The 18,511-nt window shown below is 44.7% G+C and overlaps 1 protein-coding gene across 2 annotated transcripts in view; it reads left to right on the top strand.

The window, feature by feature from the left end:
* Positions 1-2,859: 2,859 nt before the first annotated feature.
* ADGRA3 (adhesion G protein-coupled receptor A3) overlaps positions 2,860-18,511 on the top strand; it is a 135,604-nt gene continuing 119,952 nt past the window's right edge. For both annotated transcript variants that reach the window (XM_045474388.1, XM_045474390.1), the window contains exon 1: positions 2,860-3,119. In XM_045474388.1, the coding sequence (XP_045330344.1) occupies positions 2,875-3,119 (245 nt within the window). In that variant the 5' untranslated portion in view covers positions 2,860-2,874. The remainder of the gene's footprint in view (positions 3,120-18,511) is intronic.

Raw genomic sequence — 18,511 nt, forward strand, 5'->3', positions numbered from 1 at the left:
CAGGCTCCACACTGCCAACTCAGAGCCCAACTCGGGGCTCGAGCTCATGAACCGTGAGATTATGACCTGAGCTGAAATCTAGAGTCAGATACTTAACTGACTGAGACACCCAGGTGCCCCCCACTTGAGATTCTTTTTCTTAAATTCTATACTTTATATAACTTTTTCAACTGCAGTGAAGTAAACAGAGGCTATGTACCAAACTGATGTTAGTGCTTGTGGCAAATTTCAAAATAGACATGCACATTTATTTCAACTATAGACTGACATAAAGTATGTGAAAATATGCACAGATTCTAAGTTCAAATGACAATTTGTAGCTATGACAATAGTAATATGACTATTAAAAACTTCCATTTTGCCACAGTAAGAAGTATTTAATTTTTTTATGTTTATTTCTTTATTTTTGAGAGAGAGAAAGAGAGAGAGAGAATCCCAAGCAGGCTGTGTGCTGTTGCTGTCGACCCCACAAACCTTGAGATCATGACCTGAGCCGAAATCGAGATTCAGATGTTTACCTGATTGAGTCACCCAGGTGCCCTAAGAAGTTTTTACTTTTATAAAGAAAAGGGATGATGATGATAATACCTTTGTTAGTGGATAATAGTTCTTTATATAAATTCAAAAGAAATGTAAACAATTTTGCCTACTTAACACAGAGGCATTTTTTTTTTCTTTGCCTTCTAGCTGATTTACAGATTGAAAGCTACTTCATGCTGATGATGAGCTGCCACTTTTTGTAGCCATCAGTGTGGAGATCTGCATTGTTCAATGGAGTAGCCATTCGGCACCTTGGGCTATTTAAACTCAAATTTAAATTAATTAAAATTAAACAAAATGAAAAATTATCTTACCTCACACAGGCTCCATATCACGTGTTACACACCCACTTCCAGCTGCCATATTGGACAACACAGACCTGGAATATTTCTATCACATAATGTACTATTAGCAATGGATACTGTTGGGTTTATATGGTTGAATCTCAAAAAATGTTGGTCAGATGAAGTGCTATTCAAACATGACTGCAAGAGTGTACGTTATATCATTTATTTCCAGTGCGAAAGTTCTAGTCATAGATTTCTGGGAATTGGTCCCTGGGATAAACTCTGCAGGGGCCCCAGACCCACACAAGAAAAGCCTCGGGTTCTGCATTTTAGCGGCCACCATTTTAGCTCACCTCCCCAAAGGGAAAAATTCCCCAAGACCAACGGATGTGTTCCCCAAGAGCCTGTGTCCCCTTCCTGATTGTAGACCTTGTCCAAGGTACCCAGAATCCTTCAATTCACTGATCAAAAATTCCCAAGGCTACTTGCAGGTGCTCAGCAGGCCTCTCTCCAGAATTGTCCTCCCAAGGGAAGACCAAACAACTGATGTGGGCACTGCTACGCCAAGGGGTGGCTGTTTGAGGGTGTGGACAGAGCTTGGTTGAATGGGCTCCCGTATCCATACACGTGCAGAAAGCCCGCTTGTTTATGAATGGAGCTGGCACAGGAAGCAAAGGGTGTGGAAGTGCGTAGGCCAAGGGCTGGGGGTCTGGCTCTTTCCTCCCCGCCATGTTTCAGGGTGGAACTGAGGGCCTCTGAGATCTCTGTACACACACCTGGCCTTGTGGGTTGTTATTAAGGTATGTTTCTCAAGGTAAGAGAATAGATTATATTTAGTTAGCTTGACATATTTCTTGTAAATATTTAAACATAGAGTATTTAAACATAGAGTATGTTAGCCCTTGCAAATATTAGGGTGGGGTTGGCAGCCCCACATGGTAGAGTGATGGATTCAGCTGGGGTTTCTTGACTAGTTTGGTCACTAGTGCTCTAACTGGTTACATCTAACTAACTGGTTGCTGTCAGTGGAAAATTTCTTTCAAAAGGCTTTTGGTCAGGCGGGACCCCGATGCATCCTTTCCAGGGTTTACAGCTGGAGTTGCTGAAGGCCAGAAACAGCTTCTGAGAGTCCCCGGACCAGGAGGGGAACCTGTTTCTTGCTCTGGGGCATTTGGGACAAATGAGGCTACCGTGTGCCAAGAGAAGGCGTGAAATCCCTTGGGGGGGGGGGGCGGGGATGAGGTGGGAACGTATATTCGGTTTGGGGGCCCTTGCCCTTTCCTTTCTTTCTCGGAGGAAATACAGTCCTGCTTCTCTCCCTCGCTCCACGTTCCCGGCTGGGGCTCCTCGGGCGGAATGGGCGGCCTCCAGGGGCGCACAGGGCGGCTTTGTCTGCAGGGCGGCCGAGGGAATCCAGCGAGAGAGTGGCTACCGTGCCTGGAGTTTGGACGAGAACTTTCTTCCGCCCTCTCCACGAGTTACCGGACCCTCGCGGGGCGATCACAACTGCTGCCCGGAGGCCGACGCCGGGGGCCGGGCGTGCACCGGGTCGGGGGTCGGGTCCCGGACCAGGGCGGGCAGCGCAGATCCCGGAGCACGCTCTTCCTAACCCGAGCCGCAAGCGGCGGGAGGCGCGAGGAGGAGGAGGAGGAGGAGAGAAGGAGGGGGAGGAGGACGGGAGGAGGGGAAGGGGCGGTGGCGGCGGCCGCGGGCGGGGAGGAGCCGCCGCGGGCAGTGGCCGGGGGAGGCGGCGGCGGCAGCGAGGGAGGGGGAGGAGGAGGAGGAGGAGGAGGAGGAGGAGGCGGCGCTCCGGCCGGGCCAGAGAGCAGCGCTGGGACCCGCGCGGCCGTGACCCCGCGGTTCCCCGGACGCCGAGCGCGGCCGCAGCGGACAAAGGAGCATGTTGGCGCCGAGGAGGGCCCGTCCTCCGGCCGCCATGAGGCTCCGGGCGCCGCCGGGCCCGCGCCGCGCCCCCGCCCGCCCGGGCGCCGGGCCGGCCCGCTAGGCCAGCCCGCCGCCGCTCGGCCCGCAGGCCCCGGCGCGCAGCATGGAGCCGCCCGGGCGCCGGCGGGGCCGCGCGCCGCTGCCGCCGCTGCTGCTGCCGTTCGCGCTGCTCGCGCTGCTGGGAGGCGGCGGCTGCGCCGCGGCGCTGCCCCCCGGCTGCAAGCACGACGGGCGGCCCCGAGGGGCCGGCAGGGCGGCGGGCGCCGCCGAGGGCAAGGTGGTGTGCAGCAGCCTGGAGCTCGCGCAGGTCTTGCCCCCCGACACGCTGCCCAACCGCACGGTCACCCTGTGAGTAGCCCTCGCCTCGGGTCCCCTCCCTGGGGCACTTTCTCGTCGGGCCGCCTCTCTCTTTGCAACTTTGGAGAGGGGTGCTGCCGGCACCCACGCGCCTTTGTGTGAATGAAGCTGCAGGCAGGGATGGCGCTGGGGGGTTGGCTTGGCAGGGGCGCGTTTCGGGGAAGGCAAGTGAATCGCCCCGGAGCCGCTTTCCAGTTCCGCTAGTTTGCAAAGTAAAAGTTTTCGGGTTCCCTGGCGCGCCCCGCGCTGTCCCGTCGCAGCGCTTCTGTGGCTGCGCGGTGCCACGTGAGGATGCAAGTAAACATGCAGTCGGCGAAGTTGTAGATGGCCCATCCTTTGCTTGGGCTTCCAGAAAACACGGTGCTCCGTAGAAGCGCCGGTCCTTCAGCTTTTCTGCACATTAACTTACACTTCCATGCGGTTTGCATGAATAGTTTGCAGAATACCAAAACAACACTGGGACTTGGAACGCCTGTGTGTACAATCCCCCAACCCCCAGACTGTTTCCTTGTCTTTCGCTCCCTTAGTTTTATCACACAGTAAAAGAACACCTTTTAAAATGGAGTTGTTATTAAGGGCGTGAAATACATTTGGGACGAACCGTGCACCTTCCAGCCCGGGTTTCATGTGTTTGCGCGCTCATACTTAAAAACCCGAGAATTTTGGAATTGAAAACTGGGTTTGTTGAGCCTCCCATGTCGAGGCACTTGATATTTGAGTTGAGTTTCCGACCTGGAAGGAAGAGTTTTTGGTCTCAGGACTCCATTTGTGCTCAGATTCACGGTCCAGTTTTGCAGGCGTGGTTCTGCCCATGCTAGCTGGACAGTTGGAATCTTGACTTGATTTTCTGAACGATGAATTGGCTTGGAAAAGGTCAAGTATTTCTAAGGGGATATTTTGTCGAACTGAAACGTGAGCCTCTCCCGTGTTCCTCTCCGTTCTTTTGGTTCATTTCCTAAAAAAGAATCAAGGCTACCACTGTAAAAACACGAAGGCAGGGGGAACAGCATAATTTATGAAAAGCTTGAAGTACGATTTTTAATTTAACCCAAATTAAGCAGGAGGCTAGGGGTAAGAGAAGTATAAACCTCATTACTAAAACCTTTGTTCTTCCATTGCCATCTGTTTGAATTAAGAAAGGCTTAACACAGGGAAAAAGTGTTTTTGTCTATGGAGGCATGAAAATGGATAAAATAGTTTTCTTTGACTCGTTTACTGAGCGTTTGGTAGTGGCAGCAGCTGTATTTATTTATTTTTTACCCAGATTCTTTGAAGTGGAAATTTTGGGATGGGACCTTTAATTACAGTCTTGAGTCAAGCAGCGAAAACCCCATGTTGGAGATATCCCTTTATAGCTTTGCGGAAATTAGTCATCATACATTTGGGTTCTGAATCGGTGGTGCTCCAGCTGATTCAAGTTTAGGTCGAGTTTTTCAGAATGTCAACAGTTTCAGCTGTATTAAGTCAGCTATTTGTAAGTTGTTTTCGTTTTGCAGAAAAAAAAAAGATGGTGTCATAGAAATCACTTTTCAGCACATTATCAGTTAAGCTGTTTCAAAGAATTCTTAGTGCCTTTAAGATGTCATAATTTTTTAAAACATTTATTTAGTTTTGAGAGAGAGCATGAGCCCTAGTGGGGGAGGGGCAGAGAGAGAGGGGGACAGAGGATCCAAAGCGGGCTCCCGTGCATGCAGGGAAGAGCCCGATGGATGTGGGGCTCCAACTCGCAAACTGTGAGATCATGGCCTGAGCTGAAGTCGGACGATTAACCAACTGAGCCACCCAGGCGCCCCTACAATGTCCTATTAATCCAATATTTTTTGCACCTGAAACCTCTTTAGATGAAAATAATAGAATGTAGTGAATGGGGAGAAATTATAATTCACTTAAGAATCAGCTAATGTTCTGGATTACGTTGGTTCAAGTTATATCGGACCAGTTCCCTTATTTTGCTAGGGAGTACATGGGAGAGTCCTGCAGGGATAAGTGACTTGCCTAAGCTCCATAGTGATTGAGCATCAGGGTCAATGTCCCAGATTCCTGATGTGCAGTTCAGATGCTTTCTTAACTGTCTTCCCCCCCCCCCCCCCCCCCCCCCCCCCGCGCCAAGGCTTTCATCATCTTATTAGTTCAACAGTTTTGTGTGTGTGTGTGTGTGTGTGTGTGTGTGTGTGTGTTTTGTTGTTTTTGAGTGTTTCCTAGGTAGTGGCAGCAAGTTGAGGTTTAGACTAGTTGTTAATTTCCTCCCGGTGTGCCAAATTACCACACATTGGGTGGTATAAAACCAACAAATTTCTTCTCTTACAATTCTGGGAGCTGGAAGTTGCAAGTCAAGGAGTCAGTAGAGCTATGTCTTCTCCGGAAGGGTCTTCTGACTTTTCTTGGATTGTGCCACCCCAGTGCCAATCTCTGCCCCTGTCTTCATGTCGCTTCTTTCCGGGGTGTCTCTGTGTTTCACATTCTGCCCCTTCTCTTGTAAGGACACCAGTCATTGAATTTAGGGTCCACCCTAAGGCCAGGATGATCTCATCCAAGGATATGTAACTTAATTCCATTGCAAAGACTCTCTTTTCTTTTTTTTTTTTTTTTTTTTTCAACGTTTATTTATTTTTGGGACAGAGAGAGACAGAGCATGAACGGGGGAGGGGCAGAGAGAGAGGGAGACACAGAATCGGAAACAGGCTCCAGGCTCTGAGCCATCAGCCCAGAGCTTGACGCGGGGCTCGAACTCACGGACCGCGAGATCGTGACCTGGCTGAAGTCGGACGCTTAACCGACTGCGCCACCCAGGCGCCCCAAAGACCCTCTTTTCAAATAAGATCACTTTCAGGGGTACCAGGGGTTTAGAGCTTTGGACCTCTTTTGAGGGCATACTGTTGAACTCACTACAGAATGTAAATAAAGCATGGTCTTTCTTTAGGAACACACAGGCAGTAGGAGAGAAATATTCATGAATTCAGTATGGTAAATGCTCTAATCCTGGAGTGTACATGTAGCAAAAGGAACCCAGAGGAGGGCAACCAAAGCCCCCTTGGGACATAGTTGGTGGGATCCAGGATCTGAGGATCCTGAGCCAATTCGAGAAGGATGAGATGGATACCTGTGAATGAAAAAGGTGATGAGACGAGGGGGAAGAAATGCGGGGTTGGTCTGTGGTAGACTCCCTACTTCCCACCCCATGCTCATGGGCTTGGAGGGTGCAGTGTTGGCTTGCTATGCGGTGCAGTTAATGCTGGATGTCAAGGGCAAGTGTCTACTCCCTGGAGTGGTCCAAGGGGAGCCCGCAAGCACCTGGTCAAGGACAGACAGGCTTTCTGGTTCTGGTTTGAGTTTTAATTCCCTAGGTGTGTCCAGCCATTTTCAGCTGCTGCAGGGAAATGTGATGAGGCTTGCAAGGATAGCAAGGATAGGATAGAATTTTTTTCTTTTTTTAAATAATGAAAAATAAGGTAATTTCTGCCTTGGGGAATGAACTAGACTTCACCATAGCCAAGAGCTCAGACCCTTCAGCTATCTTCGTGAACAACATCTATTTTCATAGCCTTGGTTATGGAGAGGTCCAGCAGAAACCCTCCGCGTGACCACACTTGTTTCATGTGTCGTGTAGTCTTTTTTATTAATGGAGTGAATTGCATTTAGTATTTACAGCCAGATTGAATTAAAATTTGACTTTTAATGTTTTTGTTGGAAATATATATTACTATTTTTTAAAAATGTTTGTTTAGTTTTGAGAGAGTGCAAGGCGGGGAGGGACGGAGAGAGGACAGAAGATCGATCTGAAGCTGGCTCTGCATTGACAGGCTGGCAGCTGCAAGCCTGATGTGGGCCTCCTACTCACTAACCTGGAGATCATGACCTGAACTAAAAGTTGGATGATCAACCAACTGAGCCACCCAGGTGCCCTGAAATATAAGTTATTAACTTTATTCCTGTCTTATTTGATATTTTAAGTTTTAAAAATAATGAGGACTTCAGTTATAGAAAGTTTTACAAATTTACCTTGCTTTTCAGATTTTTTTTTCCCCATAATGCTACATGGAGATTCTAGGTAATTTTTTTTTTTTTTTTTTTTAATGACTTGTCATGAATCATACCTTAGGGACAATGTCTAGATGTTTCTCAGACTTTTTAAAACAATCAGATAATGTAGAAGGTTTGGTTTTTACTTTACAAAATGTTTGTTTTTGCTATCAAAGACCTGATTACAGACATCAACCAGTGTGCCCAGCTCAGTGTCAGGGAGACAAAAAGGAATGCTGTATTGTTTTGAAACCCAAACCTGGTTGGAAGAAAGGATTTGCACAAAAGCAGCATTTAGGGAACAATTGCAGACTGTCTGTAATTAAGTAATAAATCCTGTACTGCCAACTGTTTAAATGCTTTAGGAAGTCTGAAAAGATTGGAGATCAGCTGGGGCTGCGGACGCCCTGGGAGATTTTCTGTTTTCCTGGAGAAGTTTGGACTTGAGCAAGGCCTGAGGGAAGGGAAAGATTGGATTTTGTGCGGGCATCGGGGAGTTACTGACAGGGGTGGGGACGGAGTGGTTCTACTGAAGCAGGGAGGTGGTTTTCAGAACCACTGGTCTGTACCAGGTATGTAATACCCAGGTGCGGTGGAGGTCAAGTTAGAGTAGGGGAGCGTGTGCAGGTGGGGAGGAGGAGGCGGGGGTGTGGCCCAGGCAGAAGCTCCCTGGAGCAGTGGCGGAGCCTGGTGAAGTGGGGGACGCCGAGGGGGGAGCATGCGGTTGTAGAAGCCGAGGCACGTTCAGGTTTGAAGGAAGGAATGGGTGCCGGTGTTGAGAGATGCTGGGGAATCAGGACCAGGAAGGCCAACGAGCTGAGCACTGGAGTGGCCTGCTTGGCGCTTTGGTGCCCTCTGGGGGTCGGAGGCCACGAAGGGAGGTTGGGGTGGCTTCAAGGGAGAAGGGGGTGAGTGAGGATGGTGGTGGTAGCATCTAGAGGAGGAAGAATTTCGGTGAAAAGGAAGGTTTCTTAGGAGCAAAGGACCATGAGAGCACATCGGAGTAAGCTGGACAGTAACTTGGGTGTGGGGCAGACGGTGGATGGAAGATGAGATGAGCTAAGCGTAGGCACAGGGTTTTGCTGGCAACAGGCACTGTTTGTTCTCGAAGAAGGCGGTGGTGAGGCAGGAGGGCTTTGGGAGTGCAGGTGGGTTGAAGTGGGGGTTCTTTTATGTTCCCATAGACGTGGAGGCAGGGTGAGGGAGGAAGGAGAAACAGGAGGCTGGGCTTTGGAAGCTGGGAGAGCTCGCTCGCTCGCTGGGGATTGTAGAAAAGTTAGCAGAGTGGAGTTGTGTCCTTTTCTGCCTTGTGATCAAATTCGAAGGCACATAGATGACCACAGTTCTTTCTCCAGTCGCATTCAGCCCAGAGGTGTAAATAGTTGGGATTGGCTCGGCTGCTTCTTGCCAGGGCAGTGCCACAGAGCCAGAGAGGCATAGGCTGTGGCCTGAAGTTTCTGTGTGTCAAGGGTTAGGTTTTTATCTTTGAATTCGAGGCCATCCAAACCTTTTGTAGCCTGATTTCCCAATACTTGGCACCAATTATATTTTCTTCACATGCATATCAGTTGAGGCACTGTTAATACTGTAGGCACTCGCCTGGGTGCTAGGGGTGTTCAGGGATAACGTAAGACGTGATTCTTTCGTCTAAGGATCAGTGCTATGTGCAAAGTCTCTGCGTAACCCAAGTGTGCCTCTCATTGTCCCCTGACTTGGTTTCCTGTGCATCAAGGGTAAGTCTGTCGCTCTTGCTTGGAAATCCTATTCTGGTAAATGCTGGGTCCTTCACAATCCAGCTCAGCTGCTGTGAGCTTTTTTGTCACCCTTCTGGCTTTGGATCCGTCCCTTCTCTGAAGCCAGGTAGTGCTTAACTAACTGTGCTCCCATATCCCTCTGTGACACTTTATATGACACTTGCTCTCCTAAAGCACGTACCCTTGAAGGGAAGGACTGGGAGACCTGTCTTAATACCGTGCCTGGACTGTGGGGTGCGAATTGTTCTTAATGGGCATGAGTCATACTGGCAAAGATAATACCGTAAAAGGACGGAGGGATGGAAGAGGGATGCGAATTCAGATTTTCACCCTATTATAGCAAATGAGAACACTTATTTATTTATTTTTAGTTTTTTTTTTTCAACGTTTATTTATTTTTTTTTGGGACAGAGAGAGACAGAGCATGAACGGGGGAGGGGCAGAGAGAGAGGGAGACACAGCATCGGAAACAGGCTCCAGGCTCTGAGCCATCAGCCCAGAGCCCGACGCGGGGCTCGAACTCCCGGACCGCGAGATCGTGACCTGGCTGAAGTCGGACGCTTAACCCACTGCGCCACCCAGGCGCCCCTTTAGTTTTTTTTTTTTTAATGTTTTATTTATTTTTGAGGGACAGAGCGTGAGTGGGGGAGGGGCAGAGAGAGAGGGAGACACAGAATCTGAAACAGGCTCCAGGCTCCCAGCTGTCAGCACAGAGCCCAACGCTGGGCCCAAACCCACGAACTGTGAGATCATGGCCTGAACCAAAGTCAGACGCTTAACCAACGCAGCCACCCAGGGGCCCTGAGAACATTTATTTACTTAGGTCGGCGTTTCATGGCCGTAGGATCCCCAGTTCAAGAAGGGTATGTGAAATTTGTTTAGTTACATTTGACAGTAGTGATCTTATGTGTCTGGTGAGTACACACATAAGGCGGCGTGGTGGCAAGTTGCTCAGAAATAGTGCAGAATTTTGGGCAGACTTAGGCGTTTGGTCCATGAACGCAAACCTTAAGTTTTTTTCCAATAGGATGGGAAGCTTTTACATGATCCAGACTCTGAATCTTGTTGCTTCTTGCCTGCTTGGAGCGCTCCAGCATCAGGAGTGTGTGAGAGAGGTTGGTGGGTTTGGCAACAAACCAGAAATTAAAATACCAGGAACAAAAGCACAGGAATGTTTGGAGATCCTTGTCCCAGTTCATGCACCACTTTTCCCAGGAGCCTGTAAAGATGGTTTTAAAAACCAGACAAAAACAAAAACAAAAACAAAACACACCAAAAAACAAAACAAACACCCCCCCCCCAAAAAAAAAAAAACCCAGAAGTAAAAGCTCTCGGAAAGTCAGAAAATGACAGTGTGAAGTTTTAGTGTATGTAATCAGTGATTTATTACTATTACTCTTTGCTATTTAGCTGCCTGTCTGAAAGCCATTGTTTTCTGTATTGGCTGCATTCCTATGGAGGGGTCTTCAATCCAGAAGACACAGCTAATTTATTGTTGGGTGAACATTTTCCTTGTAAATAGGCAAAAATTAGGATACAGAGCTCTTTTACATCTTAGTAGCTTGTTAAGTCAGTTTTTGCAAAGGTAAGGAAGCTATAGATGCAGGCTTGCTCAATGAGTTTTTAATTGTTGCCAGACTAAATTTATTTTAAAACTTAATGTAATTTTCATGCTTGCATTAATGTTCCTGTGCAATTTTAGTCTGAAGAGAGAGTTTTAGAGAAAGTAAGCATCTTCTCCCAAGGTTTTTTTTTTTTTTTTTTTTTCATGACTAAACTTTTCAGAAATTTCTGGTAGGGGAATATCCTGCGTGTTGGCGTGGGGTGAACAGAGATGGAGTGGGCATCTCACAGAAGGCCACTTTTCAGTAGCATGCTGAGTACATGGCAGATATTGGGCTGTTCACCCAGGGAAGCATTTCTTGTCCTCAATTCCCTCCTGCTCAGGGTCTGAAGGGAACAAAAGGAAAGTTTAGGGATTGGTGTAAGAAGTCTGCAGAACACGTCAGGCTCTGGGCTGATGGCTCAGAGCCTGGAGCCTGTTTCCGATTCTGTGTCTCCCTCTCTCTCTGCCCCTCCCCCGTTCATGCTCTGTCTCTCTCTCTGTCCCAAAAATAAATAAACGTTGAAAAAAAAAAAAAAAAATTAAAAAAAAGGGGCTCCTGGGTGGCGCAGTGGGTTAAGCGTCCGACTTCAGCCAGGTCACGATCTCGCGGTCCGGGAGTTCGAGCCCCGCGTCAGGCTCTGGGCTGATGGCTCGGAGCCTGGAGCCTGTTTCCGATTCTGTGTCTCCCTCTCTCTCTGCCCCTCCCCCGTTCGTGCTCTGTCTCTCTCTCTGTCCCAAAAATAAATAAACGTTGAAAAAAAAAAAAAAAAAAAAAAAAAAGAAGTCTGCAGAACAACCCCTCCCCCCAGTGCTCTGGTCTTCTTTTTCCTTTCCGTAAGTTGCAAGCCCAGGCTTAAATCTGTGCATTTCCCCATACAGCGGGGTCTGTCCAAAGACCCAAATCTACTTTTGATGTTTACTGTTCTGTACTGGCATTCTTTTTTTTTTTTTTTTAAGTTGATTCTAGTATCCAACTTTAATAAATTTACCACATATTCTTTCTTTTTTTTCAACATGTTTGTTTATTTTGAGAGAGAGAGAGAGAGAGCGCACAAGTGGGGAGAGGGACAGAGAGGGGGAGAGAATCTTAAGCAGGCTCCATGCTGAGCACGGAGCCTAATGTGGGGCTGAATCCCACAACCCTGGGATCATGACCTGAGCCGTAATCAAGAGTTGGATGCTCAATTGACTAGCCACCCAGGTGCCTCTTGACCACATTTTCTTATGGCAGTGAATATTTGGGTTTCATTATTCATTTCGTTGCTTTAAAAATACAAAGAAAACTATGTAAATTGTATATAGGAAGAAATTATGTTCCCTAATGAACTGTAATCTTATGAATCTTTAATAAAAGGGAAGGTTAAAAAAAAGTTCCTTGAGATCAAAACTGGGAAAGAAAAGGAAAAACAGTCTTTCAGATGACATGATCTTGTTTTGAAGAGACCTAAAATGGGATTTGATATTTGCCGAAGTAATGTATTTTTTTTTTTAATTGATGTATAGTTTCTATACAATGTTATCAGTTTCAGGTGTACAACATAGTGATTAGACAATTCTATACATTATGCAGTGTTCCCCACAGTCACCATCTGTCACCATTCAAACTTATTACAATATTATTGATTATATTCCCTATGCTGTACTTTTTACCCATGTAACATTTTATACCCGGAAGTATGTACTTCTGAATCCTTCTCACCTGTTCTGCCCCTCCTTCCTTTGGCAACCACTAGTTCTCTGTATTTATGAGTTTGTTTCTGTGTTTTGTTCATTTCTTTCTTTAGATACCACATAGAAGTGAAATCATATAGTATTTGTCTTTCTCTGTCTTATGTCACTTAGCATAATACCCTCTAGATCCATCCATGTTGTTGCAAATGGCAAAATGTTATTCTTTCTATGGCTGGGTAATACTTTATGGTTTATACCACATCTTCTTTATCCATTCATTTGTTGATGGATGCTTAAGTTGTTTCCATGTCTTGGCTATTGTAAATAATGCTACAGTAAATATAGGGGTACATATATCTTTTTGAATTAGTGTTTTTGTTTTCTTTGGGTAGATACCCAGCAGTGGAATTACTGGATCATATGGAATTTCTAGTTTTAATTTTTTGAGGAGCCTCCTAGTGCTTTCCATAGCGGCTGCACCAGTTTACATTCCTACCAATAGTGGAAAAGGATTCTCTTTTCTCCCCTTCCTTGCCAGCACTCGCTGTTTCTTGTCTTTTGATACTAGCCATTCTGACAGGTGTGAGGTGACATCTCATCGTGGTTTTGACTGCATTTCTCTGAGGACTAGTGATGTGGAGCATCTTCTTGTGTGTTGGTCTGTTCAGGTTCTCTGTCCATTTTTAATCAAATTATTAGGTTTTTTTTTTGTTTTGTTTTTGGTATTGAGTTGTGTGAGTTCTTTATACATTTTGGATATTAACCCCTTATTGGATATATAATTGGCAAATATTCCTCTCATTCATTAGGTTACCTTTTCACTTTGTAGATGGTCTCCTTTGCTGTACAAAAGCTTTTTAATTTGATGTAGTCCCAATGGTTTATTTTTGCTTTTATTTCCCTTGCCTGAAGAGACATATCCAGAAAGACATTACTAAGGCCATTGTCCAAGAGATTATGGCCGATAGTTTCTTTTAGGAATTTTATGCTTTCAGGTCTTACATTTAGATCTTTAATCCATTTTGAGTTAATTTTGCATTTGGTGTAAGAAAGTGGCCCAGTTTAATTCTTTCACATGTATCTGTCCAGTTTCCTCAACATTTATTGAAAAGTCTTCTCCCCATTGTATATTTTTGCCCCCTTTGTTGTAGATTAATTGAGCATATAAACGTGGGTTTATTTCTGAGTTCTCTTTTCTGTTCCATTGATCTATGTGTATTTTTGTGCTAGTATCCTACTGTTTTTATTACCATAGCTTTGTAGTATACTTTTTCTAAAAAAACATTCTAGTATAATTAAAATACAGTATTATATTAGTTTCAGGTGTTCAGTATAGTGAATCAACAATTCTGCACATTACTATGGGCTCATCATGGTAAGTGTAGTTTCAAAATCGTTTTAAAATCGTTTTAAAATTGTTCTCAATCTGGTATGTGATGCCTACGTCTTTGTCCTTTTTTTTCTCAAGATGCTTTGGTTATCTGGGGTATTTTATGGTTTTGTACAAATTTTACGATTATTCTAGTTGTGTGAAAAATACTGTTGGTATATATATATATATTTTTTTTTACGTCTGTTTATTTTGAGAGAGACAGAGACAGCATGAGTGGGGAAGGGGCAGGGAGAGAGGGAGAGAGAGAATCCCAGACAGGTTGCATGCTGCCGGCACAGAGCCTGATGCGGGGCTGGAATTCATGAAGCCATGAGATCAGGACCTGAGCTGAAACCAAGAGTCATGTGCTTAACTGACTGAACCACCCTGGTGCCCCCTGTTGGTACTTTGATAGGGATTGCTTTGAAACTGTAGATTGCTTTGGACTGTATGAACATCTAACAATATTAATTCTTCCAGTCTGTGAATGTGGAATTATCTTCCCATTTGTGTCCTCTTCATCAATGTCTTACAGTTTTCGGATTACAGAAGTTTTATCCCCTTGGTTAAATTTATTCTTTGGAATTCTTTTTGCTGCAGTTGTAAAAAGGATTTTCTTTATTTCTGTTCTCTGTTACTTCATTATTAGTGTATAGAAATGTAACAGATACCTGTATGATAATTTTGTATTCTGCAACTTTACTGAATTTATTAGTTCCAATTTACTATTGGTAAAGTCTTTGGGACTTTTTCTATATAATATGTCATCTGCAAATAATGACAGTCTTATTTTTTCCCTACCAATTTGGATGCCTTTTATTTCTTATCTGATTTCTGTGGCTAAGACTTCCAGCGTTATGTTGAATAAAATTGTAAGAGTCACCTCAGTGTCTTGTTCCTGATTTTAGAGGCAAAGCCTTCTGTTCATCATTGTAGGTTTGTCATTATATTAATACTTATTAATATGTAGCTGTATTATATACACACACACACACACACATATGTATAAATAAAATAGGGCTGTGGGCCTCTATTATATTGAGGGATGTTCCTGTAAACCCACTTTGTTAAGAGTTTTTATCATGAATGGATATTGTACTTTGTCAAATGCTTTTTCTGCATTTACTGAGATGTTTTGATTTTTATCATTCATTTTGTTAATGTGTATCATGTTGATCTTGTGGATATTGAACCATCCTTGCATTCCTGGAGTATATCCACCGGATTGTGGTGAATGATCCTTTTAATGTGTTGTTGAATTCAGTTTGCTGGTATTTTATTGATTTTTGCACATGTGTTCATCAAGGATTTTGGCCTGTACTTTACTTTTCTTTTTTTCTTTTTTGTAATGTCTTTCTTTGGTTTTGGTACCAGGATAATGCTGAACTTGAAGAATGCATTTGGAAGCTTTCCTTACTCTTCTAATTTTAGGAATAGTGTGGGAAGGATAGTTGTTAACTCTTTAAATGTTTGATAGCATTCACCTGTGAAGCTGTTTGATTCTGAATGTTTGTTGGGAGTTTTTTAATTATATATTCAATTTTGTTACTAGTACTCTGTTTAGATTTTCTGTATTTTTCTGACTCCGTGTTAGAAGATTGTATGTTTCTAGGAATTTATCCATTTCTCCTAGGTTGTCCAGTTTGGCATTTAATGTTTTTGCAGTAATCTCTTACAGTTCTTTATATTTCTATGATGTCAGTTGTTACTTCTCTTTGATATCTGATTTTATTATTTATGTCCTCTTTTTTTCTTGACGAGTCTTGCTAAAGGTTTATCAATTTTATCTTTTCACAGAACTAGGACTTTGGTTTCATTGATCTTCTCTATTGTTGCTTTTGGAATCCTTTATTTCTGGTCTGGTCTTTATTACTTCCTTTCTTCTAACTTTGGGCTTCTTTTTTTTCCCTCTCTAGTTCCTTTAGGTGCAAGTTTGGATTTATTTGAGATTTTTTCCTGTTTCTTGAGGTGGACCTGTATCCCTGTAAGCTTCCCTATTGACTGCTTTTGCTATGTCCCAAAGATTTTGGTGGATCATTGTGTTGCCGCCTTCATTTGTCTCCAGCTCTTCTTGGATTTCGTCTTTGATTTCTTTGATGCATTGGTTGTTTAGTAGCATGTGGTTTAGTTCTAGTGGCATTTCTGATGATTCCCATCCTGTTTTTAAAAATGGCTTGCTTTTGCGTTCATTCAACAAAGTTATTCACTGCCTACTCTGTTTGTTGTAGACTTAGGTGGGTTTCTGTGACTTTTTATCTCTGGGCATGACTTTTTCTTTGGCCATCAGACCAGTTTTATCCTAGTCCTGTATGCTTGTATCCCTTTCTGGAACTCCATTTCTTGCCCTTAAGCTGTCCAGTATCTCTCCTACCAGACTTGACCACTGGCTCTTTGTGATGTGATTTAACCTGCATCTCCCTCCATTGCTGTGCTCTGCTAAGAGAGCTAGAGATGGCAGGGGTGGAAGGCGGGAGTGGGGGCTAACAGGTGGATTTGTAGAAATTCTTATAGGCATTTTTAAGGGAAATTTGTAAGACTGGCTTAGGAAAACCTTGTGAGAGGGGCTCATAGACCTTTTTGTTCAGTGACCACCATTGTTTTCCCTCACGTCCACCTGCCAGGCACAAAACCTTTCCAAACCTAGTGTGTCTCAGATCTCTTGTGGTACATAATCACTTCCATTATTTATAGCAATTCTTTCCAAGAACTTTCATGCCATGACCTGTATAGGTAGTGATGATGTTTGTGTGAATGATGCCCCAGGCTCTGCATCCCAGCCCCAAGGGCTGAGGGGAGCAGTTCTCTCAGCTTTCCTATAATCTGGTCGGTGGAGTTTTTTGTTGAGGTTTTTCAACCTTGCATTGAGTCACCTGGGAGCATTAAAAGTTCAGATGGCTGGGCCACAGACATCTGCTCTGATTGAATTGTTTCAGAATGAGGCCTAGATGTTGGTATTTTTCACACCTCTGCAGGCAAGTCTGATGTCACCTGGGTTGAGAACTTGTTGTCTAGTAGCCTAGCTACCTGAGGGTTAACCATCTTGACCAGCTGTCATCCACTGCCACAAAAGTAGAGAAAAGAATAGAGGGACACACTGGGGACAGCTGCCTCACGTGGGAGGGAGGGAGTGTTTTAAGTGGAGCAAAGATGGATGAAAATGAGGAGACATTTAGGTAGCTGAGAGCTTTAGGGGGCCTTATTCACAGGAGACAAGACAAGTGACCATTTGTAAGGTAGGGAGTGATGTGCTGCAGGTGGATTTAATATCAGGTCGTGGGGTTAAGGGCAGTTAGGTTGTAGCAGTATGTTGTGGCACCAAGTGAGCTGAAAGGGCCTAACAGCAGTGAGCGTTTGTCCAAACCAGTATTTAAGGGCCTGGTACTCTGGTGGAGCCCCCTGCCTGAGTGTACCTTAAACCCATTATTTTAGATTTAAAGTAGAGATTTAAATCTGGTCGTAATGCATTATTAACATAAAATGATGGAGGAATGAGGAGAGGCCTAGTTTCCCAGGTATATACCTGCTCTGGGAATTTTGGTGGGAGGGAGGTCTTACTAGTTAAAAAAAAAAAAAAAAGTCTTATTTTACTTTGCATTGTGATTATTAGTGAAGTTTAATATAATCTGACATGTTGGGGTGCCAGGGTGGCTTAGTCGGTTAAGTATCCGACTTGGGCTCAGATCATGATCTTGTGGTTTGTGAGTTCGAGCCCCATGTCGGGTCCTGTGCTGACAGTTCAGAGCCTGGAGCCTGCTTCGGGTTCTGTGTCTCTTGCCCCCCCCTCCCTAAAAATAAATATTAAAAAAATTTATAAATCTGATGTGTTTACAAAACTCATTTGTGTTCGACCACCTTCTCTGTACACTTTTATTTTCTAATACCATTTTCCCCACTTGATACTCTTGAGATTTTTAGAGACCTTCTAATCATCTGATAACATTTTAAGTTAAAAAATTTTTTTTTTAAGTTTATTTTGAGGGGGAGAGAGAACACGTGTGTGCGTGTGGGGGAGGGGCAACGAGGAGAGACAAAATCCCCGGCAGGCTCTGTGCCGTCAGTGATCAGCGCACAGCCCATTGCGGGACTCCATCTCACAAACCGTGTGATAGATCATGACCTGAGCCGAAATCAAGAATTGGACGCTTAACCGACTGAGCCACCCAGGCTCCTCTCATCTGATAACATTTTAAAAATTATTTTCTTGCTGATTGGGTGGGACAATGGAGGCTGGATGATGGGCATCCTTGTCATATTCTTGACTTTATAAGTGATGGGCATGTTGGGCAGACCAGGACAAGAGATTTTCTGTATCCTAGGCTGTGAGCCTGAACCGGCTCTTATAGGAGGCACTTGGTAGTTACTTTTTAGCTCTTTATCAATTCAGATGACTGACCTTCCTGTTCTTAGTTTAAATAAAATATATACATCTTTTGACCCCCCCCCCTTTCTCTGCCACCCCGATATTTTGCCTTAAGTTCAAATTACATAGTGTTTGAATTGGGCATATTTGAAATCTTTTTTTTTTTTTTTTTTGGTTGGTTGTTCCAACCTGCCCCTGTGGGAGTGGGGCAGGTCTACAGAATTCTATATTCTATACAAAGAAAGCTAAATTATCCAGACCCTTAGAATCTTAGAGTTCTTGCTCAACCTTTTTAGATGACAGTGCCATGAGCATAAAGGAAATCTTTTGGCATAATTGCTAGCTCTACATGAAAAAGCGCTGCTTCCTCCCTATTTTAAGAATGGTCTTTGCAGTCGAGATGTCCCTGTAAAAGAGGAATAAGCACGCCGCCTACCGAGGCTGGGGGGAAGTAGAGAAGCCCTGGCGTAATCGAAGCTCCCCAAGCCCCCTGCCTCCCACTTCCCACATCCCTAGTACAGGGAATAATGCACAGGATGTGATCGTGAATTAAATTCACTCCCCAGGGGCGCCTGGGTGGCACAGTCGGTTAAGCGTCCG

Source organism: Leopardus geoffroyi, chromosome B1 (assembly GCF_018350155.1).
Source record: "Leopardus geoffroyi isolate Oge1 chromosome B1, O.geoffroyi_Oge1_pat1.0, whole genome shotgun sequence".
Classification (NCBI taxonomy): Eukaryota; Metazoa; Chordata; class Mammalia; order Carnivora; family Felidae; genus Leopardus; species Leopardus geoffroyi.